The sequence below is a fragment of the Melozone crissalis genome, unplaced genomic scaffold (genome assembly GCF_028551555.1).
Source record: "Melozone crissalis strain CALT ecotype California unplaced genomic scaffold, PUWL_Pcris_2 ptg000017l_1, whole genome shotgun sequence".
NCBI classification, from domain to species: domain Eukaryota; kingdom Metazoa; phylum Chordata; class Aves; order Passeriformes; family Passerellidae; genus Melozone; species Melozone crissalis.
The window spans coordinates 5,517,228-5,543,651 of NW_026535795.1; the positions used below are offsets into that span (position 1 = coordinate 5,517,228).

The 26,424-nt window shown below is 44.6% G+C and overlaps 1 protein-coding gene across 1 annotated transcript; it reads right to left on the reverse strand.

Moving 5' to 3' along the window:
- Positions 1–7,388: 7,388 nt before the first annotated feature.
- Positions 7,389–9,536, reverse strand: BHLHE23 (basic helix-loop-helix family member e23). The gene has a single exon (XM_054274827.1). The coding sequence runs from the start codon at positions 9,532–9,534 to the stop codon at positions 8,860–8,862; it is 675 nt and encodes a 224-aa protein (XP_054130802.1). The 5' UTR covers positions 9,535–9,536; the 3' UTR covers positions 7,389–8,859.
- Positions 9,537–26,424: the final 16,888 nt, after the last annotated feature.

Consider the following 26,424-nt stretch of genomic DNA (forward strand, 5'->3'; position numbering starts at 1 on the left):
CCTCCTCTCACTGTGTACCAGCCCTGCCTCCTTCCTGGGGTTAGCAGCTCTGTGCAGGGCTCTCTCTGGGGCTGAGCCCGTGGCTCGAGCAGTGACAGAGACACAGGGAAAGCAGCAAAGGACAGCCTGGCAAGCCACTTCACGTTACAGACTGGTGCTTTCCCAGAGCCAGGATCCAGGCTGGAATCTTTGCAGGGCAGCAAGAGGAGGGCAGGGAGCTCAGAGAACCAGAAAGATGCTTTTGGCAGCGAGGGCAAGTTTCTGTAGCAAAGCAATTCATAAACTCTGGCCCAGATTCTCCCCTATGACTTGACCAGGCTGAGCACAAGCTGAGGATTGGAGAACAAAGATGGCTTGGAGCCACCTTTCTGCTTCTCCACTCCCGAGCAGCTGGGGACTGGCTGGTCCCCAGGGTAGGTTCAAGTCGCCTCAGGCTGTTGTAGCAGCAGGAGACTGCTAGAAAATAGCCAAGATATAGCTACAGCTCCTTCCCAATTGGCTGTCACTGCTCCAGAAGGAGCCAGGAGGTGACTTGGGTGACACCACTGCCACAACAGAGGGTTGATCTTCCCAGGGACCCCGAGCGTGAGGAGGGAGAGGGAAAATGTCAGTGTGGATGCTGCCGGGGAGGCAGAGCAATGTGTGGCTTATCTGGGGAAGCAGGAAGCACAGATCATCTAAATTCAGATCTGGTGAGCCACTCACTGCAGTCCCTGTGTGTCCACGGGCACATGCCTTGATCTTTTCTGTGCCTCAGGGCAAGGCAACTGGAGAAGGAAGTGGAAAGCAACAGAATTTCACTGAAATGATCAGATGCCGCTTCCAAACTGGATTTAACTCTAAAAGCCAAAACAAAGTAAATATCTACAGGCATGCACACTCGATGTGGTCAAAAATTAATTTATCATGTATTTGTATAGGAGTAAGTCTGTCTGCAGGTTGGATCAGAAATCCACCAAGGGCAGAAGATTTACAGGGGAGAGAATTTGCAAGGATGAGAACTTCAATAGGTAGTTGAAAACAAAAAGAAAAGGAAAAGCATTTGCCTGACAGGGAATTTTGGGTTTGCTTTTGGTGAAATAAAATATAAGACCAACCCAAAGAGCCCACATATGAGAGAAACAGCAGAGAGAAGGTGCTCTTTGTGCATTGCTTACCCCCAAAAAAGGTTTTTGTGGACTGCTACAAGTAAGCACCTGAAAGAGGAGTCAAGTCAGACAGGAATGAGCTCTCCTGTGTTGTGCAATCTCAAAGTACCAAGATTATTCTATACAGTGCCACATCCAATTGCAACAGGAACCGTTAGGAGTAATAGAGCTCCTGTAACTAAAGTGTTTTCTGTCCTCAAATCTTCCAGGAAACCGACTGAGGCACGAGAGGGAAAAAGCCGACAGGAGAAAACTTGTTAGAAGTAAAATTGTATTTTCTTGGACATTGGAAAGGATGTAAGACTGAGCCAGAGGCCTCCAAGTCAGCAGCCATTTTAACATTTTGCGAGAGATTTTCATCTTTTTCCCCTACAGCCTCAGTTCTGCTGTAAACACTGAGTGCACCCACTATGGCTGTCAGCTGGGGAGTTTGCTTTACACTGAAGCTGCCAGGAGATAAAAAATACTTAAGGTAATGTAATTCTCAAATGGAAGGCATAAGGATTTCTTCATGACATCTGTGTGAAGAGCGCAGGACATGAGATTTACTTTCAGCAAATCAATAAAAATAGGATGGATGCATTTGGAAACCAGGGAAAGCAAAGGTGTGCTGATTCTCTGTCATTCTCAGTGCAAAGCTGCCAGTGGCACAATGGGAAACCAATACCCTGTACTGTCCCAAAACATCACTTCTTTTTATTAAGGATAAAATAAAAGGATGAAAAATATTATTCATGAGTTTGTTGGCTTGAACAAGCCAAAGAAATTTTTCAGGAGACGAGCGGTTTTCATGCAATGGCACTTTCTATGCTAGAGACAAATGATGTTGTACAAAGTTTCATGAAAACATAATAAAGCCATGCCGGTAAAGCAACCAAAAAATGTCAGAAAAAAAGACACAGAAGGTAAACAAATTGTAGCAACACTTATTCATGCAGGCACACATGAAGACACTACACATATGCATCAACATATGCATTTTACACTGACAAACATGCCCACACACAATACCACATTCACCAGCACAACCTAATTCTGAAAGTGTTTTCTTCAACAATCGAATGGGTGCCCTTTGCTTGAAGGCAAACACAAGCACAATAAATCCCTTACTGGTAGCACTGAGGAGGAAGCATTACTGCAGACTCTGGAAAAGTTCAGCACTGGTAAATTCTGATGAACACCATTACTGTGATTACTGCTCGGGCACAGATATGCCCGCCTCATTGTCATTTCTTATACTACATCAAGCACAGGCTGGTGGGGACCTAGTGCTGCTGTCGCCCAACTGAATGTGACCTTTTTTGGGTGACCGCGCTGCAGTGGGGGTTTTTCTCCTCCTCTGGGAAAGCGTGAATTAAAAAAAAAAAAAAGGCAAAAAAAAAAAAAACCAAAAAAAAAAAAACAAAAAGCAGACCAGAGGATACAACGTAAGGTTTTAATAAGCCCAGAAATTAAATAGATGAGCTTTTCGCTTTTAAATGTCAGCGTTGTGGCTTCCCTGTCATTCGCGGGAGGAAAGGGAAGGGGCTGAATATCCTGGGATGTGGGGAGTTTTAAAGTGCATAATGATGGCGATAAAAATCCATAATGTCAGTTGCCTTGTGGCAATCAACAACCATTTCACATTATGCTTGCATCTTAAGGTTTGCGGCCAAAAAACAGATTTGCCTGCGTCTCATTAAAATAACGAATGCAGTCCGAATGGATCTGCAATGATTCACTGTACGTCACACTAAATCACAGCGCTCCTTGGAGCCAACTGACTATGGCCTCATTACTTTAGACAAAAGTGGGCTTGGAGGAAAAGCTGGGGTGATGTTTTTTTGCTCAGCCATGTTTTTCCCTTTGAAATACTCAAGGCAAAAGAGCAGATAGGGTTTTTTCCCCCCATTGGTAGCCGAGGAAGGTTGGGTTATATTCATAGTACGATTCCGTATCGATACACGCAAACGCACAAAACATCAATGTTAGCGTGGGGGAAGAGGAACTGAGCAAATACAAATGGCATTAACAGAGCAGATTTTAATGAACATGAATCACTGATGAATTGAAGGACTTAAAAATTAAAATAAGCTGTTAAATAATTTAAATATAGATATATTTGAGCTGCTTCACCAGGGCAAGGAGTTCGAAAAGCAGCACACTCCCCTCCTCTGTTGTAAGACCTTAAGTACTTGTGGTTTGTCTTCTGCAAGTCTTTGTTCTGCAAATTTCACTGCCTTAAGCATAGCAAAAAAAATAAACCCCTTTATTTTCACCCTGAATTAACTTGACTAAATATCTCTATACATTAGTTAATTGTAATGCTAATACTTAAGATTAATCAGCTTGACCTTAAAGAAATATGAGGGTTATGCTCAAAACTGTTTAGTTTTATAGGAATAAACATTAGCTCAAATTTTACTATTGTGAAGTGAAGCTGAGACTACTTAAAAATTAAATGGATAATATAAAAACTGTGTGTATAAATAAATACAAGTAGAAATAAGAATTTGGGGTAATGGTCAAAAGAATTAAAGTGAATTTTGATTATGAAGAGATTATATAAAGTCCTTGGTGAAAATCCTACTTCAAAACATCTGAAAGAATGGCAAAGATCTCAAATGTATTATTGGTTTTGATAATTGGTTTAATTTTCTCTTATGCACATATACCTTATTGTAAAGAGAAAGTGCTAGATATTAAGCTATTTTCCCACAAAAACCACATGCAAATGTATTTCTAATCTGATCACAAAATATGTTACATACCCATTTAGGTATTTTTTATTTCAGGTAGAGAAAAACTGCCTGAGAAACATTCATGGAATGACTGATTTAAATGTTATAAATCCCTGAAATTTTCATCTCCCTTTGAATGAAATGCCAAAGGGGATTAAAGACTAAAGACATATCACAAACAAATTTACATTATTAAAATTACTGTAATCAAGAGTCTTTTCTAGCCTTAATCAGGATTAGTGAAAACAACCCCCCCCAACTTTTCTGCTGTGCAATACTAATCAAAATTCTATCAAATGACAGAGAACAATATAAAAGCAGTTTTGAAAATTGAAAATATTGGTTGGTGTATTTTAGCATTCTTTAGAAGCACTTTCACTGATTCAGATCAAAGCAATGATTTCTCTGCTGATAACTCGCATGGCAAGGAACAAGCGCAGGTAAAACAAATTTCGGTAACGCTGAAATTTGTCAGTGTCCAATCTCTTCTTTTCAAGAGTCCACTCAAGGAACACACTTGATGAGCACAATGCTGTGGAAGTGAAACATGGAATGCTTGGTTTTGTTCTCCTAGATTGTAAACGAAATAATTCCAGCTGTGGCAAACTGGGCTGGAAACTTGCCACGGGATGTGCCACAGCTCTTGCTGCCGATGCACATGTTCGGTCTGAAAAGCCACTAAATCTTTAAAAGGGGTTTATCTATCATGCCCTACACTTTACACATGCTACAAGACTGATATAATAAAGGTATAAAGCTTTTCTGGGCCACTTAAAGGTGCCTTGTTGGGTCAGAAAGCAGCACTGTGCCCTCGAGTGCCAAGCCCTGTCTTGCTGTCACCAGGATCACCAATGCTGCCAATTTGCAATACTGCACCAGGGTTGGCCCTACCTTTATTCCACCCTGAAAAATGTCTAGTGGTCTTATAAAATGGAAATTAATATGTAAAGATCAATACCAGAAAAATTATCTGAGAACAGAAAAAAATCACTTTCTAAAGTCTTGGAAACAAGCTCTGCATGCAGCAATATTCAGGTATTGTGAGAGAATAACACAAAATCACTGATATGGATCAAAGGACAAGGAAAGCTTCATGATTCTCATGCTTCTTTCCAGGAACTCCAACTGATTAAACTTTCTGCTGGTATCTGAGGTAGACAGTGCCTTCTGGGCCCTCCATCTTCAAACCTGTTGCTTCCCTGTATTTGGTTAAAGAGCATTTAACCTGTCAGGCTCAAGACTGCTAATGTCAAACCTGGGCTGATGCAGTGCAAGCTGGCAGCAGTTTTCAATCTCCTATTAGTGACATTATATATATATTGGTTAGTAAAACCTTCATTTTTGGTTAGTAACAAGAATTACATAAGTTAAAAAACACAACAGACAGTGAAGCGATATTTCCCCTTTCTGACACTTCTTGCTGTTCAGTCTTGGAGTTGAAAGAAAAACTAAGTGAGGTTAGAAAACAATATATTATATTTAATTAAGAGTTGGAATTATGTTTTCTTCCAAGTATGAACAAATCAGGATAATAAATACATTAGAACACATGGTCTGTATTTCAGTTCCATCTGAGCATACACAATAAATTCTTCTTAGGGGAAAAAAAAAAGAGCAAGCATCATAACAAGAACATTTGAACAGAAAAAAAAAATCTTCAGTTTTTCTCAAGTCCTCCCTTCATATTCTCTGAAACACCAAATGGAAGGAGACACTTAAAACCTTACATGGTACACAAAATATGCCAGAGAAGGGGAAAAAACAAATGACAAGTACAGGACTTCATCCTCAGGATAACCACACACAGCTGCAAGGTTAGCACTGATGCTTCACACACACAAATGCAATGGTCAGCCGCTCATTTATCCCTTATTGCCAACAAAATCATCTTTGAGAAGTATTCGGCATTCACTTGGTAGCAGTTTCAGCAGCAGCTCAGAGCAGTGTAAATCACCTCAGAGCAGATGCCTTCCTGCCATGGGAAACAGAACGGGCTCCACCTCAGCAGCAGCTAAAATCCTGCAAGCCAGGGTGGACAGAAGCAGCTGAACTTCCACAGGACTGAACTTCCAGATTAACTGAGAAGTTGGTCAACTTTCTTTGAGTTTAATATTGTTTGTTGCAGGAAAAGTTACGATTCATATTCTTTTTCCTTTTGAATTAAAACCGTTGTACTTTAAGGTTAACTGCCTTTAGTATTGTTTTGATAAATTCTGCACTTGTTTTTACTACCTGGCCTTATAACAGCACTTAAATAGCCAAACTTGCTATTTTTCCTTTTAAAAAAAAATTTAATGCAGGTGTTTTCTTCTGTATTTGAAATTCCTTACTTAGCCTCCCGATATCATTTAATTCCAAGTGGGCTCTTGAAGAGCCTTCTAAATATTTCAAGAACTCTCAGAAGGTAGAATTTTAGGGTTCTAGGTAGGTATGATAGTATGAGCAAGTTTTTACTGACATAAATGAAAGGAAGAGATTTAAAACAATCACTGTACTAAAACCCATAATTCCAAAAATAGCTTGTCTCAGACTGTGAAGAGTTTTTAGGCTCTGAAATTAGTGAGACTTCTTTTTTGGGCCATAATTATTTGACAAAGAAGCAATTACAAATTCCATTCTTTTTAGCCTTAAGTCTTTAACTAAACCAAACTCAGATTAAATATTAAGCTGTTAAATACTTTATTCTCCAACTATTTTAGTTTTGGTGAAAAATGAACAGTTAAGCTAATGACCATTTAAATATTTTCAATCTTCTCTAATTTTAACCAGAAATAACATACATCTACTTAAAAAAATTATAATTCTCTGTTAAACTGGCTTTTTTTTTCCCCCAAATATTTCCTAGCAACAACTCAGTCTGCAAAATTTTGAGTGACCTTTGCTGATCTGCAGTTTCCAGTAATTTTTGCTTCAGTAGGGGTTTTGGTTGGTTTTTGCTTCATCAGATGTCCAATGCTTTAAGAGCATTTTCAAAATTTTCTTTAACAGAAAAAGGTACAAGAGATAAATTGTTCTGTAAAACTATTCTAATTTTTTCCCTTTTTTTTAATTACAGGAAAGAAATGAAGATATAAAAATGGAAATGAGCGGGAACCAGTTTTAAACATTTGTCTTTATGAATAAGGCTTAATCACACACTTCGTTTTCCAAACACAAAAAGTCTTTTGGAAATGTATTAATTAAAATTAAGTGCCATGGACAAGCGCTTCGGAGGGATGGCAGTCCTTTTCAAATTAGCATAACACTAGCGACAGGCATGGAAATTGGTTTAATAACCCTAAATAGTTACACCCCACTCCTAACACAAATGGCCACGGACAGCTCGAGCCCCTGAGGCTGCGACTGTACCAGTTTTGCGTGGTTGCTCTGACATTGGGTGGGTATTTCCAACCCCAACAGAAAGCACTGAATGCACCTCTATTATTATTATTATTATTATTATTATTATTATTATTATTATTATTTAATTACTAGTGAAGCAGACAAGGCACCAAAGCGTTGAACAACAGAAACCAGAAAACCAAAGTAACCCAACACGAGCAACACAGAGAGCTCGGCCAGCGCGAGACGCACTTTGTAACTTGTACGAACACAGTCAGTATTGGCAAGAGATCATTAGCTCAGTCATGATATTAGGTGGCCCAAACCCCAGGTGCAGATCTAGGGTTAAGCTGTAGACAGAACAGAAAACCAATCAAAGGGATAAGCAGAGTTTTTAAAGAGATTTCCTTCCCTGCCATGTTTTTCGTAGGGGTGCTCAGAGCTAAGCTAGCTGCTACAATAACCCCAGTCAAACACCATTTTCAGGGCACAGCATTCCCCAGCAAGTGTCAGAATACACAGCCTAAACCCCTGCTTGCTTAACTCAGAGTCAGACATAAACAACATTTTTTTGTGTGCTCATGATTCAGGAGAAAGTGGAGAAAAAATGCAAATCCCTGCTGATAAGGAGCTGAATATCCACAAGCTTTTCCCAAGTATTCTGATCATTCCCCTAAGTTCACACAGCTGCTCCTGCCACATCCATCTCTGCTTTACTTGACTCCAGCAGGGGTTTTGCAGGGACTGCCAGCTGGTTTTAGAGACATGTAGGACAGAGAAAGTGGTTATTCATGTCTTTTATTTATTATAAATACATATAAATATGTTAAGTCACCTTTTGCTTTGCTTATCATGATGATCAACGACTTTGGAAAATCATCCGGAAAACTTAACCAAGCTGAGAAACAGGCAAACAGCAAGCATTAGCATACAATCACAGGTTCCTCTCAGTCCAAGAACGGGTTAATTTTTTTAAGAGAGAAAAGAAAAAAAGCATCTTACTTTGAAGCATCAATTGTTTTAGCAAGAGTACTGGACTTTCCCCCCTCCCGTGAGCTCTGACCAAAGGATTTCCATTTGGGTTTGCGGGTGCAGTCCAACCCCAGCTGGCTACACAGAACCCCCTCCGCCCACGATTCTGAAACATTGCATAGTTTGCAGCTGGATTTTGCTTCCCCTTCCTCCTTTTAATCTATTTTTAACACAGGTCGATCATGCCAAAGCAAATTCACTGAGGTTTCCATTTCCAGATCTCTCTCCCTCTCTGTTTTTCTACAGTTCTGTTTCAAAACTGCTCAAAAACTTTGCAGCTCAGAGCAAGCGAAAAGCAACATTACGCTCACAATCCACTGACAGGCTGGGAAGGAAATAACTCTACAGATGAAGTTGCATGTGAGGGGGGGGGGAACTAAATAAAGTAGAAAGTGGGTGTTTTGGGGGGGTTCCACGTGAACTTCCAAATATTTCCAGATGGGGAGGAGGGGGGTATTTAAGAGAAGAACAAAAGAGAAAACCCAGACTTAACTGATGGAAGGAAGCCAGGGCTGATGGCAGTGGGAAGAAAAGTGCAGAGAAAGAAAACAAACCAACCAACCAAAAAGAAAAAACAAAACAAAACAAAACAAAAAAAAGGAAAAAAAAATAAAAGAAAAGCCCGAAGAAGGCAGAAGTCAAGGCTTGTCGTTACAGTGTTTGCAGAGGGCGGAGGCGGCTCCTGTGAAGGCAGTGCATTTCTCGGGGCAGCCGGGCACGGCCGCGCCGCCGAAGGGGTACACGGGCGACTGTCCGAAGGGGTTGAGGGTGGCGGGCAGCGGGGCGCTCAGCGCCTGGCCCTGGTTCAGGTAGGCCACCAGCCGCCGCATCTCCTCCAGGGCCTGCGCCTGCATGAGGATGTAGTTCTTGGCCAGGAGCAGCGTGGCGATTTTGGAGAGTTTCCGCACCGAGGGGCTGTGCGCGTAGGGGATGACGGAGCGCAGCCCGTCCAGCGCGTCGTTCAGGTCGTGCATCCGCCGCCGCTCCCGCGCGTTGATGCTGAGGCGCAGCGAGCGCTGCTCCTTGGGCTTCTTGCCCAGGGCTCCCCCCTTCAGCTTCCCCTCTCGCTCGAAGCCCGCGCCGCCCTTCACGCCCGCCTCGAAGCCGTCCTCCTCGTCGCCGCTCTGCTCGCCGCTGCTCTCCGCGGACTTGCCCATCGCCCCGCCGTGGAAGTCCGCCCCGCCGGCCCCGGGGTAGGCGCCCCGCGGGCCCTCGGCGCCCCCGCGCACCGCCCCGTAGGCGAAAGCCGAGGGCCCGTAGCCCGGGGCCAGCGCCAGGTACGCCTCGCTGCCCAGCGACTTGAGCTCAGCCATCACCCGGAGCCCCGCTCGGCCGCCGCTGCCTGGGCGCTGAGGAGGAGGAGGAGGCGGCCCCGCCGCTCCGCTCCGCTCGGCGCTGCGCCCGGGCTGGGGGCGGGCAGTGAGCGCACAACAGCCCCGCCGCGCTTATATCGGCGACAGGGGCCGCGGGGACAGCCGCCGCCAATCGCAGGGCAGCGCGCTCCCTTCCCTTCCCTTCCCTTCCCTTCCCTTCCCTTCCCTTCCCTTCCCTTCCCTTCCCTTCCCTTCCCTTCCCTTCCCTTCCCTTCCCTTCCCCTCTGTTCCCCTTCCCTGGATGCTGGAAGCTCAGGGAAGCACCAGGGCACACCTGGTGCTTGAGATGCAGTCATGGTGGTTTAGGTGGGCACCTGTTGTTCAGGGACATTTCCAAGGCAAGGCCCTGCCTATTCCCATTTTCTTCAGGAGCTCACAGTGTTCCTCCCTTCCATGTGCCAGGAAATGTTTAGATCTGTGATGACCCAGCCCTTCTCTGAAGAAGGGACCCTGTGTCCTCCCCAGCTGTGGGTACCAGCACAGAGTGTGACGCTGGGACAGGAAACAAACAAATGGTCTGCAGGGTGGGAGGAATCATCACTGGGACTGGTGCTGTCTGATCCATGGAGGAGAATCTGAGGCAACCACTGGCAAAGGTGGAGCTGCATGGAGAAGAACAATCAGGATGTTTAGTCACACATTCCTGCATCAAGATGACAACAATGGCCTAAACTTTAATTGCAAGAGAAAGAGATCCCCATTTCTTTCTTTTCTAGAGTTTGGAGACTGGTTCATATTACTGAGGTTTGTTTTACAGACAGCGTAAGGGCATTCCAGGCTTTCTCCATGTGCCTGGTCCAGGTCCCTCATGTGCCTGGTCTGCCTGGAAAGGATGGGATGAATCCTGAATCCAGTGCAGTGACACATAGCTGTGAGCAGGTGGATATTTCCTGCAGGCAGATGCAACCAGTTGCTGCAGATGCACCTGGCAGTTTATCTGCTGTAGTAAATAGCCTGGGTGTTACAGTGACAGGAGGCTCTTTCCAGAATGTGGTTTGTTTTTCTCAGGCCCTCTTGAAGTGCAGTTGGCTTGTCCCCTTCCCATCAGCTCCCCGTGTGCTGTGTGCTAACGTGAAATGACGAGCTTGTCTCCCTCCCTTGTCCACATCAGAGCCAGGAGAGCTGAGATGAGCAGTGACACATTCAGCCCCAGCTGTGCTTGCAGAGCTCTGCCTGAACAAGGCTGTTCCCCTGCAATCTGGGAGGTTGTGTTTCTGCTTTTTGGAGGAGTGGAGCACATAAAGCTGGCTCTGTCCAAGCCTGGCATCACAGTGTGCAGCAGGTTGTCCATCACACTTTTCACTGGAGTTCTCTTACCTCACCTCCAATGTTTGAATGTTACAATATGGTCACATCTCCCTTTTGCTCCCCTTATCAGGCTTATCCAACCATGAAGACCAATTACTGATTTTAGTAACTTAATTGTTTTATGAGAATTGAACCACTTAGCTACTCCTGGGACAGATCACTCCATATATTCATGGTGACACTCTATATATCCACTGTGACTTTCAAATGCAAGTGAGCACAGCTTAACTTCTTTTCATCTCTGGAGCCAGTCCCACACTCCAAATCATAACAGACCAATGGAAGGAAGTACCAGGATATCATCACTGGCACAAGTAATTCCCATTAGAAAGAGGTAGAGGAAATGTTAAAAGCAGGATTGTCCCCTGCTAGAAATTATTTACTTTTTTGGTAATGTGTTAAGATCTTGCAATAAGAAGCACCAGTAGTGTTATAAACTTTCAGGAATTCTGGTTGTAAAAACATGCTGCAAGTACTGCCAACTTTCTAAGAATGCCATGTGCATCTAAGTGGGCTGAAAATTAGAAGAAAACACTTCGCACACAGGCTCTCCCATGGTTTATTAAACAGATTAGCTCTCCAAGGGTTATTTCAACACTGAAGGGTAGCTTGGGAGGTGCATCAGCTACAGCAGAACAGAGCAGGAGGATTTGATGCTTTATATGTAATTAAAAAACACACAGCAGAGAGAAATCATTTGGAGTCTGTATGAATCTGAGATTCACTCAGGTTTAATGTGCTACCAAAAAAAGTGCACATGGAAAAATTTGCTTTGGACTTCTCCCTCAAATTGCAGCTGTCAATAGGCATATTTGAAAATACTCAACCTGGTTTCTCACTGAAAACTGAGAAATGGGAATTTACATTTTGTCATGTTGGACTAGAACAAAAAAAGGGGGAAAAAAAAGGAAGACAAAAAAATATCAGAAAGGAGTGACTCATGTGGAAGACCATGGCAGAAAATAAAATCTTTTCCAAGTGCTTTGGGGAAAAATGGACATATGCAGTAGGAAATAAATCTATCACATGTAGTTGAGTATTTACCAGCTTTAAAGTGGGATTTATTTCTTCCAGTGTTTTACATATTCAAAACTTGCTGTAAATATTTAATAATTAATAGCAGATTATAATTACTGATTATAACAGGTGATTGTAAGAGGTATTGTAAGTTCTCAGGACAGGACCCATACCTTCACTAAGACTCTTTCAAGTCACAAACATTTTAAAAATAAAAGGCAGAGTCAATGATTTGGTTACTACAGACCCTACATGTCCCTCCTGGGAGTGGTGTCGGCTTGTCGGGATGGGTCTGTCGGGCTGTGTCTGTCTGTCCCTCCCGGGAGGAGTGCAGGTCTGTCGGGCCGGGGTCCGTCTGTCCCTGCTGGGAGCGGTGCAGATCTGTCGGGACGTGTGTGTCTGTCCTTCGTGGAACGGTGCGGTCTGTCGGGCCGGGGTCTGTCTGTCCCTCCCGGGAGCGGTGCGGGTCTGTCGGGCTGTGTCTGTCTGTCTGTCCCTCCCGGGAGCGGTGCAGATCTGTCGGGACGTGTCTGTCTGTCTGTCCCTGCCGGGAGCGGTGCGGTCTGTCGGGATGTCTGTCTGTCCTTCCTGGAACGGTGCGGTCTGTCGGGATGTGTCTGTCTGTCCCTGCCGGGAGCGGTGCGGTCTGTCGGGATGTCTGTCTGTCCTTCCTGGAACGGTGCGGTCTGTCGGGATGTGTCTGTCTGTCCCTGCCGGGAGCGGTGCGGTCTGTCGGGATGTCTGTCTGTCCTTCCTGGAACGGTGCGGTCTGTCGGGATGTGTCTGTCTGTCCCTGCCGGGAGCGATACGGGTCTGTCGGGATGTGTCTGTCTGTCTGTCCCTGCCGGGAGCGGTGTGCGTCTGTCGGGCCGGGGTCCGTCTGTCCCCGGGGCCGGGCTGGCGGTCCCGTGCTGACATCTAGCGACCACCGGAGGGGAGCGGGCACCCACGGCCCCCCGGCACCCCCCGGCTGCTCGGCACGGAGCCGGACGTGGGCAAAGCTGCAAATTCCGAAGTGACCCCCAAGGCTGAGGGGGAGACCCAGGAGTGCATTCGGGTCTCGGTGCGATCCCAAACCGGTGCTGTAGGTACCGCGAAATACAGCCCTGCCCACTGCTGCAAGGATCTTATATCCAGGAAAACACAAGGAGGGTGGAAAGCAAAGAGGTGTTCAAGCATTTAAATGTGTGATTGGATCATTTTCTGTGGGTACAAAAGGAGGTGGGATGAGTGGAGTTACTCTAGTGGAAGCTCCTTGGAACTGCTGGAAGTGGTGGGTGAATGTTTCATCCCGTGTGCAACAGGAGGAAAACAGCAAGAACAACTGTAGGAAAAGCACAAGCAGTGGCAATTCTGTGCTGAGTCTGGCTGTTTGGTGGGTAGAGATAAAAACTCCAGGTGGAGAAAGCAGGCAGAGCTCATTCTGGCAGGTGTGTGCCAAAACCACAGGTCTGGACTGGCCAGAGGTCATGGAAGTGTGACAGGAATGCAAAAACAATTGGAGCTGCTGAAGCGTTTGTGTTTGTGCTGGCTCCTTGTTTATCACTTGTCTGCCACACAGCTGAGGCTTTCCTCCCAAAAATTCCTGAGGCATGCAGGAATGTACCAGTTTTATCCAGAGAAAGGAAGATCTTATGGCTGAGGCACAGGACTCTGGATATGAGACTCCTGTTCTCAGTCCTGCAGCTCACTCAGCTCCTAACATGGAGTTTGACTCTGCTTAATTTCTGATAAATTAGGTATATGTGTAGAGTCTATGCTTGTGATCCTCCTACAGTAATTGTGTATTCATGGTGATATAAAAGGCAGTGAAAGCTTCCACTACTGATCCTGCAAAGATCACCACAATTCCTACAGCTTTTAAGAGCAACATAAAGAGTTTCAGTACAACAAAATGGTCACTCTTGGATTGTTCTTCAGACAAAGTCAGGCTTTCACCAGCAGTCGTCCATTGGAGGACCTAGGAGGGCATTTTATGAATGAGACTTCCAAAAGGGAAATCTTCATGCAACTTTAAAGGTTGTTTTGAAAAGTTTATTCAAAGTTAGAGTTTGTTTAACAAGTACAAGCCTCTGGGAGAGGTTTTGCTCTGCTTATGTCACTCAAGTCATACTTTTTCCCCTTCACTAGATGGCAGCAAGAAGATAGCTATAGGGATTTGCAGGATTAGTATTATTTTTTTAAAATGCAGTAAACAGAGGGTTTTCAATTGGTTTCTTGTTTGAATGGATTTCTTTAGCAGCCCCCTTAGACAGAAAGCTCTCAACAACCAAACCAACCAGCAGCAAGGTGGTTAAGAACAGCGGCGGAGGAGTCTGAAACATCTCTTTCCCAGGCGGGAGAGGAGAGACAGCGTGGCCGCGGGTTTTGGTGCGTATTTCAGCGGGGAAGGAGCGATTATCCGGTCTGCAGGTCCCTCTGCTGGCAAAGCCTCTTCTTGCATCAGCCGGGCTCGGAGGCAGCGGCGGTGCTGCAGGGAGGGTTTGCAGGGCGCAGGAGAGACAGAATGAATATCCAGCCAGCCTCGGGTGTGCCACAGGAGCCCCTGTCCCGAGGAGAACATGGGCACATCATCCTCTCTCTCCCATCTGGCTCTGCTTCAACCTAGCAGAAGGATACGGGATGTTTAAATAGGATGTGCAGGTCTTGCCGCTCCCATGTCCCATCTCCTGCTCCTCCTGCCCGGTCTCCTGACACTACCAGCCCTTCGGCACTAGGACAGAGTTCTTTATGGCACCTAAAAATGATCCTTAGCTCTGGCTACACCCTCTAAAAACTGAGCAGCCCTCATTATTGCTTCTGCAGAGGGAAGGGACGCACAGAAACTGAGCCCAGCACAGAGAGGAGTCAGCAGGTATTTCAGGGAAAGCTTGAATTCTCTTATGCAGAACTTCATCCCAGAACATTCAGCTACTGAAGAGAAGGCAGTGACAAGGACCCCAGCCACCCCTTGGAGGGCAAGCAAAGGTGTTGCCTTCCTTCAATGACATAAAACTGAGTGCTGGGGAAAGCATGGGGCTACATGATACCCAGGGGAAGGCGCTTGGTTTGCCAAGAGGAAAGTGTTGATGGAAGCAGCAGGATGCAGAAAACTCTGTTCAGAACTGAAAACTCTGAATAGTCATAGTGTGCCTTGCTCAAGGTGGTGCACGGTCAGACTGGCACCCATGGGTTTGGTGTCTGTGCTCAAAGCCCATAGAACAAACCCATGTTGTCACATCCTTCAGCCTTAGAGGCACTAAGGAGGGTGAAGGGGATTCTCCTGCTCACTGACTTTCAGTTTTCTCCACTGACAGTGCTTGTTTGGCTCTCACACCTCTGCAGAACTGACCCATGAGAAGAGGAGGTGATGCTTGAGGTGTTTGAGGGAGCTGGGTGTGACAGATGGCCCTGAAGGAAAACCAAAGGGGAAAGATGTTCCAGTGGCTTGGGGCTGCCATGAATGCAGAACGTGCCACGATTCAGGGAAATGGGGACAGGCTTTCCATCAGAAGGCTTTTGAAGCATGATTTGGGGACAGCATGATGTCCAGGCTTCTGCCCCAAACAAAAATGCTTTTGTTCTCTTTCCTGCTTTTCCAGAGGTTTGTGCTTCTCTGGGAGCTTTCAGTTCCCTCCTGCAATGTGAATATCCCAACCTAATGAGTGAGGGAAAACTTGGCTGTTCTAATAAGGCAAGGGAGCAGTTGAAAATGGATTAAGAAGGGATTGAATGTGTCTTGTGAGAGCTTGGCTATTGATTTCTAACCCTCCCATTCTGATGTTATTGCAGAAATGATTTTCTTCTGCACTGTGCAGAGATTAAATATTAATAAATAGAAAATTTGAAAAAAAAGGGGGGAGAAAAATATCAGATCCCAAGACATCCTGCTGCACAATTAAAAACCAAATGAAGGATTTCTAGAATGAAAAACTTTATTTGCTGAAGTTTTCTTCAGCTCAGAGTAGAAACATAAGGCAGTTTGATGAGATAATTTGTAATGTTTCTATTTAGTGTTTTGTGGCAGGGGTGTGTGATTTTGAGCCATATCTCATTGCAGTAGGTTGAGGATAAAGACAGAATAAAAAAGGGATGGAGATTTACTTAGATCTCATTCACCAGTGACCCATTTACTCACTGATGATGAAGTAAGGGGGAGCACACAGGTCTGCTCTGCCTCCTCTTGCACTGCATCCTGCAGTCATGCTCCAGTTCCATTAGGCTTCTATTTATTATTTAACAGAGGAGATGCAAGACAAGGCACACCAAGGTGATTTTTATGTCCTAGACGTTTCATTTGCACAAACAGTGCACAAGCTGCTACTTGCCATGAACTCTGTGGTTTCCAAGTGCAGAACCCACATTCCCTGGGTGTCTGCAGCAGGAGGTGAATGGACAGGCAGGCTCTGCAGGCAGGTCAGGGCTCCCTGGGCACACAAGGAAATCTGCTCTCCTAGGAGATCATTCTGCCTCATCTTCCTCCTCATTCCATCAAATGGGGCACTAACAGACAAAAAAAAAGGGCACAACAAGAATCTCATGTCCAATTTCTTGCAAGATCAGTATTTTTTTTCTGTAGTAAGATATGGGATAATGGAAAACGCAAATTAAATTTGGAAGTGTGGAATATGGAAGACCATTCCTTTTCAAGGGAGTTGTAACTATGAGAAGGGAAATTGTTATGTCTTACCCAAACCATTCATGTGCTTTTCCAGCACTCTAAAGGGTTACTTATGTTGGTACATTGTCCAACAAATTAGGGAGTGCAGACAGAAGGAGAAGGAACAGGAAATAGTTCTGTGGTGTCACGAGCACAACCAAAGGTAGGATTTGACCCACTGCTTTTCTCCAATGCTGTCTTCAGCAGTCAGTGATGTTGCTGGCTGATTTCCATCCTAATTCAATAGTTTTCAAGCAGCACAAGATGTTTGATCAGTGTTCTATATCCCAAAGAGACCCTTCTTTGACAGACTCATAGCTGGATATACCTTGTGTGCTCCTGTCTCTATTAATCATTTTTAATGATCTCTCTTGAATCTCGTGGCTGGGGCTGGTTGTGGCTTTGCTCTGTCAGTTCTCCATGGCCTTGATGCTCAGCTATTTCAAGTCAGCTCATTGACTTTGGATCTTGTCCCCACATTACTCATTTCATTATGGTCCTGCAGCCTGTTCTTTGTTTCCCCAGCAAAGCTCAGATGGAACTTTAAGCCTGTGGAGAGAGACCCAGCACTTGGATGGCAGAGATACTGAGCTGTTTATCTGGATTTAAGGGAATTTGGTAGGAAAATTTGTGTCAAACACATCAACAAGTGGAAACCTGGCCCTGGGCTTCAGATTCTGCTGTAGGGCTGAGCAGATGGGGCCCCACTCTTTATTCTTTTACCAATTCACTGTGTGCCTGAGGTGGCGCAGGTCTGTGAACCAGTGGGAATCAAGAAGGTAAAAGCTTTGTGAAATCCTGGTTATAAATTGCTGGAGCTTCTGTAGCTTCAATAGTGGCTCCCATTAGCAGAGCTGGAGTAGCTCACCACGCACACCCTCAGTCCTGAAAATGAAACACCCTAAACTGAGCAGTGGTCCAAGAATGCTTATAGAGGCCGTTGTGAGGGATCAGCTGATGGCTTCAAACCCAAAGCCAGAGGAAATCATTGCTTTCTGCCACTCCTCATGCTCTCAGCTGCTCTCTGTGCTTCAGTCCCATGCCTTTAACCGAGCAATGTTTGCAGCCCTGAGAGGAGCAGCCACAAAAGCCTGCAGAGCCCTGACCTGGTGGGCAGTGCTGCACCCATCCATCCCCTGCAGGCTCTCCAGAAAAAAGGGAGGCAATGTCCTGCCTGGGTGTCTAAAAAGAGTGCCTGCAGATTACCCAGCATGTCACACCCAGGTTTAGAAGCACCATAAGGCATCATTTGGCAGACACCAGGCAATATTTAGTGACTATGGGAGCTATATATAATGGAATTATGGAGGGTGTGAGAAAGCAGCACCTCCTCCCATCTGCCCCCTTAAGGGATGCAAATGCTTTGCTATAATACTGTTCCCTCAGAGCTGGAACTTTAGCAAATAAGGGACTTTATTAAGTTGTTAATAAGATTTCATTTTCTCACTAATGCTGTGGTGCTACATTATTAATTTAAAACTGTATTTAGCCTGACATGCTAAAGTGCTAGGCCTCATTATTAATGCATAAACCCATGCCTCTGTTGTTTAATTAAACACCATGATTATGAAGTTCTGATGTGGTTTAATGATAGCAGGCTGGAGTGGCAGTACATTCCTGTGCTCAGATCTCCCCCATTCCCCCTCCTGCTTCTTTCCCCTTTCATTTCCCTTCAAAAGCACAAATGCAGTTGTTGTTCTGCTGAATAAACACCACATGACAAATGGTGTTGATCTTTCCAAGGTGACAGAGAACTGCATTTTTATTTTCCTAGGCTTAGCTTATTATTGACCAGAGATTTCTCTGCTCCTTCTGTTAACTGCTCTGAAGGTAACTGTTTGTATTTCCCCACAAGACAGTATAATCCTTGCTCCCAGTAAAGTCAACACCAGTTTCCAACTGGCATCAACAGGGCAGAGTTTCACCCAAAGACAAGAAGAGACCTAGAAAAAAATCCCAGGTTTTATATATGTCTGCTTAGACGTGGTAATTCCTGAACTCTTGTTATCTTGGAGGTGGAGCTTGGTCCAGGAAAGAATGTGAATCAAATAATAATTAAATGAATCACATAAGAATTAATGGATCTAGACCAGGGTAATAAACACTGTGGAGATTTTTCCCCGCCATCATCCTTCTGAATTGGACTGAGGTGTTTTGGAGCCCTTGTTTCATGCAGCCCATAACTTGTTGTATCCTCATTGATGTCCTTTGCAGGTCCAAGGTTTTCTGGGCATTTCTGACAGACTTTCTGCTATCCATTCCTCTCCTATCTCCCCTCAGCATTTGGCTTCATCATCTTATTCCTCCCTGTTTCTTGTGATGATTCTTTCTGAACAGCAGCTCACCCAATCTGGCTTGCAGAGCCTCTTACTTTATTGACTGGCAGTAAAATTAAACATATTCCTTTGTACTCCCCTGCTTAATAGGGATTTGCACAGATCAGCCCTCTGTGCCTTTGTTTCTCTCCCTCCACACCCCTTGCCTGTTTGTCTGTTCAAACAGAAGGTTTTTGGCTTAGACCCTCCCATCTCCCGAACTTTGGGCTCTCCTCTCTCTTTTGAAGGCAAAGAGGGGTTTGCTGTGTCCTTTGCTGGAACCAAAATTTTACCCCAAGCATTTTTTCAGCCAAGGAGGAGAAGGGACAAGGAAAAAAACCCTGAGAGCACCAGGGGTGTAGGAGCACTCATCATTCTGGCCATTTCTAGCAGGGTAGGTAAAGTCCCTCTTTATTGCCATCCAGGTGAATTCACAGCTGACAACCAGTGCTTTGCTCAGCGGAGTCCAAATTTTCTTTTGGAGTAGCCATTTGAAACATATCTCAGATTCTCTCCCTTGTACCTCTCAAAGAAGAAAATTGTTCATTATAATCAACCGTCCTTCACTCTCTGCCCTGAAAGGGAGTGCACAAATCTGCTCTCCCCATGTGCAAATACAACAGAAATGTTACCAAGCTTAACTTCCTTTGGTAGATTATTTTTTTAAAGTATGTGTTCAGCAAAGTAACCTTTCTCTAACAAAAAGATGACCTTTTTGCATTTATGTAGTGCTTGTTGCTAGGATTTAGATCTTTGCTGAAAGCTGTTATTTCTTTTAAGTACAGGAGAAAGTGCATTTTCACCTCCATTTGGGTAAACTGTCATTTTCTACTGTTCACTGCTTTTCTCACCATGGAATAATAATTCGAGGTTCAGTGGGCTTTTTGAGAGAATGCATTCCAGGAGTGTGGTGGGGCCTGGGAAGTCCTCCACGTTTGCTAGTGGGGAGAAAAGGAAGAGGAGGGAGAAGGCTTCTGAAAGGTTTCAGGCTCCTGAGTAGTGCAGTTGCTCAGCTTCTGCCATCAAATGATATTCAGTTTAGGAGGGTCATGCAGGTACTTTATAATCCCACACAAAAAGCAGCCTGTGGGTAGCAGGGAAGCTGTACCTGTATGCACAATATATTATTTTTTGGTGGCAGCACCAGCATCCATAGGAAGCCACTTTAGGCAGATTTAAGGGGTTTCTGTCCAACCGTGCTGCTGATGAATAACAGAAATAATCTAATATGACTCTTTGTGTGGCTCTGCTCCTGTGCCTTTGCCAGCCATCCCATTAATGTGGGATGCAGGAGGCACCAGGTGGGTGCACATGCAGTGGGCTGTGACCGAGGGGAGGCAGAGCTGCACACACGTGTGCAGATCCCTTATTGAGATACAGAAATGAGCCTCATCTCCCTTGAACCATTTCCTGTATTACTTTCTTTAGTGAGGGACTAAAAGAGACCACTAAGAGCAGCTTGACTTGTAGATCTCTTTTCTCTGCAAATTAAGCATGGAAAATCCCTCAATTCCTTGGAAACCAGTGGGGAAAAAGACCCAAATACTTCCAGTATGTGCAGCTGTAGTTGTCTCCAAATAGAAACAGGCAAAGCCAAAATGTTCCCTGGGAATATTCACACTTTTCTTGGTCAAAACTGCTCATCAAACAGATGACTTCAGAAGCTGGAAGTGCTGTTTGCCAGTCTCACAGAATTTTGGGAGGTGGAAGGCAGTACCATGAGCATTTAGGAATTGTGTAGAATAACTGAATTGAAATTATTGCTCTGTGCAGAGTGCAGTGGGTGCTGTGGTGTCCAGGCCAGCTGGGGTGGCAGGAACAGTCCTTTTTACACCTTTTACACCCTCTTTCTCTGTGTCTTAGAAGAGAGCAATCCCCAGTTTCTCTGCAACTGAAACAACTAAAATTAATCAGGTCCAAATCCATCCTGTCCAAGAGACCATGAATTCAGCAGGATCAGAAGGACTTGGTTAAGCTGCCCCTGAAAGTCTATCAGAAGTTTATTAGTATGGTAATTTATCTGGGCAAGCACATAAAGATGCTAATTGAAATGCTTTTTTTTTGGCATTATTTTTTAAAGGCAGAAAGGCTGGAGATTTTCTAGGAAGAAAAGTAGAGTTGTCACGTTTCATCATTTCACGATGCTATAATTTCATTATTTTCTTATGCTTGATTTAAAATATTATTATTATTTTTTTAAATTTTAAGCATAAAGAACAAAGGCCTTGATACTCCAAAGATTTGGGGCTCATGCCACGTCTGGTCCTGGCCTCGATGCACGGAGATAGATTGAATTAATCAAACTTCTTCACACTGCTATTTAATCGGGTTTACAATTAGCTGAGGGCTGCAGGTCTCCCGGGCCTATCAGCTGCAACACAGCAGCTCTGCAGCCACACACTGGGAGTGCCTCACAGACCAGATTGTCATAATGTGCCATGAAATTAAAGCGTGATGTTACTTGACAACAGAATTTATATCTCTCCCTGCCCCCCTTTCTTCTCTTTAACAAAGTCCCTACCTAGAGACAGGCCTCCCTGTCGAGTTGCACCCACCTGCTCTAAGCTACACAGCTGCCTTCAAAAGAGTTTCTGATATTATTAAACCAAGCTGTGTTCCTTTGCAGTCACTGTGATACCCTCCCCTTTCAGGGGCAGATTATTTGGCTGTGAGGGGCTAACAGGCATGCAGCTCTTAACTTGTTTCAATTCTTGCTCTGATGCATTGATCTCATTGCTCCCTCTCTCTCACACACTGCTGTCTGCTCTCCCAGACCTGCCTGCATGGTGATGTCCAGCCCTCTGCCTTTCAGACTGGAAAAACCAAACAGGACTGGGGAACCTGGTTTTGCCATCCCTCACCCCTCATCTCTTGGCAAGCAGCATGGATGCATGGTTAGTGAATGGGATTTATAATTCCTCCCCACACAAACAGGTCAAAATCTGCCGAACAACACCACCAATAACAACTGATGAACTGGATGTTGATGATTTTGTGTCATTCAGTAAAGCTGGCATAGGAAGAGCTGGAAAGAAGAACAAAATGAACCCAGGTGAGGATCAGGTTGAGCTGCTAATAGAGGACATGATTCCCTCCTTGAACTGACCTAGAGTCCAATCTAATTCAATATATACCTTAAAATCCACAGGCAGATGATGAAGTACCCCCTGCAGCTGAGAGGGAAGGGCTGGGGAAGTGCTCCTGCTGTTGAGGTTTGAGTGTGGGATGTTCTCCTCAGCTGCAGCCCTGGAAGGGGCTGGAATGACACTGGACATGGAGAATCCCACACCAGGACATGGAGAATCCCACACCAGGACAGGGATTCTGTCCTGGCCAAGCTGCAGGGGTGCAGCTCTGGTCCTGCAGAAACAAGGGCTGGCCTTTGATGACTTTGATGACACAGTTTGGTTTCTGCTCCTGGGTTCTGTCACTTCTCTGGGTCAGGGGGGTGACCAGAGCCACTGGTGGCCTGTCCCTTCAGTTTGTGCTGGTGCATTCTGCTCATCACTTCTGTGCATTTTCCTGCCTCTGCTACCGAATTGAAAACCAAATCATATCCACAGAGCAGCACCCAGAGAGAGGTGACAGAAGTGAGATTCATGTAAACCAGACAGAATTATAACTCCTACATTCACTTCAGCTGCATCTGCTGCTTGAAATGGCATGGATCTATAAATCTGAGCATTATTTCGACATAATTAATCAGAGTTACCTCCATTTAGTTATCAAACATGGGAACAAAATGAATTTTGCTGATAAACCCTCCCTCCCCCCCTTCCTCAAACTCTTTAAACCTCTGTCACCCGTTGCTCTCCAGTCTTTTTCCTTTCCTTCATGGTCCTGAGCATCTCCCAAGGAGGAAGTGATTATTCAGAAAATTGATTCTGCTTCCATTGAAGGTGATTACTTCCCCCATGCTGAACTCCACAAAAGCACAATCAGGTGCACAGCCAAGGTAGTTGGAAGCATTTGCATTTTACACAGGTTGGCCTGCAAACACCTGTAGTTTTCCTGGCTGATAGCAGCCATTGATGGGCATAGGGGGTAAGGAAGAAATCAGGGAACTTTAAAGAGCAAAATTAAAAAAAAAAAAAAAAAGGACATTTTTCTGATTGAGAAAAATCAAGCTTAATGAACTGAGATGAAATTATTTCCTCAATTTACTTGGACATTTTAAATTAAAAGCAGAGTGCAACCTCTGCTTGCAAATTGCTGTAAACATTTCAATCACTCTCTAATTCATGGTAAAAGGGAGGGAAGGCTGGACTATGAAATACTAATCAAGGATCACTCCTGGGAAAGCAGGACTCTTTGTTTTCCAGTATTTTTTTGGGAAACAGAGTTTTGAGGGCTGTCACTTTACAAAATTACATCTAATAGATATGTATATATGTATGTCCACACACACACATATATATATAGATATAAAAATATGAATATTTATGAAGAGTTTGCTAGTGACAGACCAGGCTGGCCCTGCAGACCCAAAGGAATTAATGTAAATTCCAGTCAACCATGAAAACCCACTAGAATTGAAGTGTATTTCAGCATGGTGGATAAAGCACATCAAAGAGCAGAATTTCTATAAGATAATTACACACAATGCAACTCTAATCACAGAAAGACTGTGGATATTGCTGATAAAGCGTAATAAATCTTTTATGACTATGGCTTGTTCTGCTGAATCAGCTTTCTGTTTCTATTGCACTAAACTCTAGATTCTTGCTCTTATTTATATATTTACAATTTTAAAAATCCACATCAGCTAACAATTTACTGTAGATTCCATGAAAGGTTTGAGCTTATTTAGATTTTTGTTGTTGCACTTGTTGAAGTGCAGCGAAATAAACAACAGCAGAAATTCTTCTCTTCTGTCTGGCAAATCTGCAGAAATAAATTGTCTATAAGATGAGAACTCCCCTTCCTCTGGTATTTTAAGAAATTGGAATAATTTCAGTTTTGACAGCTCGAAGAGCTCAAAATTCAGGCTCCCTCCTTTGTAGCAGATTCACAGAATGTTTGAGGTACCAGAGGCCTCTGGAATTGTCTAGTCCAGCCCTTGGGCCACTTCAGGACCATGTCCACACCCATTTTGAACCTTTGCAACCCCTCTGAGCAACTGGAAAATGTTTTTCCATACATTTAAACAGAATTTCCTACGCTTTTTGTGCCCACTGCATCTTGTCCTCCTAGTGGGTACCACTGAGAAGGATGTGGCTGCTCCCAGCCTCCCTCAGCTGCTCTGCCCTTACTCAAAGGTGTAAATCTGGGGTCAGAGCCAGCCCTGGCTGCAGTGACCTGTGCCAGGGGTAGGACCTGATGCTGGTGAAAACCCAATCCTACATCTGTAGGGCGTCTGGAAACAGAGAGCCTGTGTTTGAAATAGCTCACCAGCTATTTCCTGCCTGTTCTTGGGGACCCCTTGTGTCTCAGTGCGGACCTTGCTTGTTTATCAAAACATCTGGGCAGCAGCAGAAATGTTTGTAGAAGGGTCTTCACTGTTCTTCAATCAAGAAGCAAAAAGTTTGCCTTCTTCACGGGAGCTTTGCCCTTCATTTATCTTTCTGGCATATGGGCAGCAGAAGGTCTCTGCTTCTGACAGAGCGAAAGAATCTTACATATGGCTTAATTACAGAAAATTATCAGCAAAGGGAAGAGTTTGCAGGGGGACAGCTGAATCCCACTGATGGGATCAGGGAACGTCTGCCCAGGATCTCAGTGCTGTGCCACATCTCACAGGGACGCTTTGCTCCATCCCCAGAGGACAAACTGTTCTGAGAAAAGTCCATCCCCTGCTGCATCTCTGGGCTGGGAACCTTTCTGGAAATGACAGCATGGGAATTGTCTGGCTTCTGAGCCCTTTTGGGCACCATGACATCAGAGCCTTATTTATATCCTCAGCATCACCCTGGGTGTCACCCAATGGGAAGGGGCTTTGCTTGTAACTCCCCAGGATGACACGAGGGACCATGTCAGGACAATGGGGGCCTGCAGAAAATGTTCTTCGTCTGCCTGGTTTACATCACATCTTTGGAAGTGTGTCCCTCCTGTGACAGTCTGAAGCGGATAAACAAAGTTCTGGGGAAATGGTACGCAGTGTTCAAACACTGTGCTGAACTTTAATGTTCTCTGAGTTGTGAGGAAATGACTACAAAAGCCTTGGAAGAGCAAAGGAAGAGAGTTAGCTCAAGGCAAGGTGATATTCCCCTCATTAAAATCTATTTGTGCAAAGTTAAGACGTCAAAGAAATTTCACTCGTTCCAGGAGGGAATGAAAGCCCATGTTATTAGTGATCAGAAGGGACTTGAGAGTCCTATTTGCCAAAGAGGAGAGTGTAGGGAAAGAAATGAAAAGGAAAAAAAAATACATTTGAGCATTTAATGTTATCTGAGAAGAATAATGAATTCAACTGCCTTAAAACAACAACTCTTTGGATCATAGAAAGTAGTTTTAAGGAAAAAAAGTCTTCTAAATGTGGGTTGAGATTCTGTGTGCAGTTTTTCAGACCAAACTGCTGCAGAGACACAGTCCAGTCCCAAGGGCAACCAACCTTGTGTCCCCTCACCCATTTTATAGAGGTTGAATGAGGCTGTAAAAGACTCTACTATTAATTCTTAGATTATCTGGATGTGTGCTGGTGTGTGCTGCAGAACCATGGGGTCACAGGCAGGGTTACCATGAGATATTTAGCATTAAACCTGACATTTTTTTATATTTTCACTGCTCAGGGATGACATCTGGGGTTTTTACAATCCAAGAACCAAACCTTCCTCAGATGGCAGCTGTTTTGTTGTTGATGGTGGTTTGGCCCTTCAGATGCAGGATTTTGGAAGAATCAACTTTAGCAGCTGCATTCAGGGTTGTCTGAGCAGAGGCTGAACAGGTTGTGCAGAGAAGTTGTGGAAGTGTCCAAGGCCAGGCTGGACAGGACTTGGAGCAGCCTGGAATAGGGGAAGGTGTCCCTGCCCATGGCAGGGTTGGAACATGATAATCTTTAAGATTCCTTTCCTATAATTCTATGATTCTATATGATAAGAAGCACCTTGTTCCTCCATGATGGTAACTCCTGAGGATCTGGGCAGTGTTTACTGAGTGCTTTTCTTTCTCTCTCCCTGAAAAGCCACCAGAATTCCCCCATCTCTGCCTGGGCTGGGCTGTCTGTTTTGACAGCTTCTTTTATCACCGGCAGCCATGTGAGGAATGACCATATTAAAAGGTGAGGCTCTCTTGCTGTGCTGATAGCACCAAGGCCCTCCCCCAGCTCTGCATTAATGCAGAGTGGTGCTGTGGCCACGGGCTGATTGGGTTTGCTAATGCTAATCACCGTGGGGCCAGGAAGGGTGAGAAGTGAACTGTATTTTATTCACTTTGACAGAAGGAGGAGTCGAATGGAAATGATTTTTATCTCTGGTTGTGGCTGAGCTAAATTAATGCTACCTCTGGTGCTGAAAGGCTCAGCAGAGCAGATGTCTGTGTTTTATGTGGTCTCCTTGGTTGGGGCACCAAGCTGCACATCAGCCTGTGTGTTAATTTAGGGACAAAGCTGGTCCC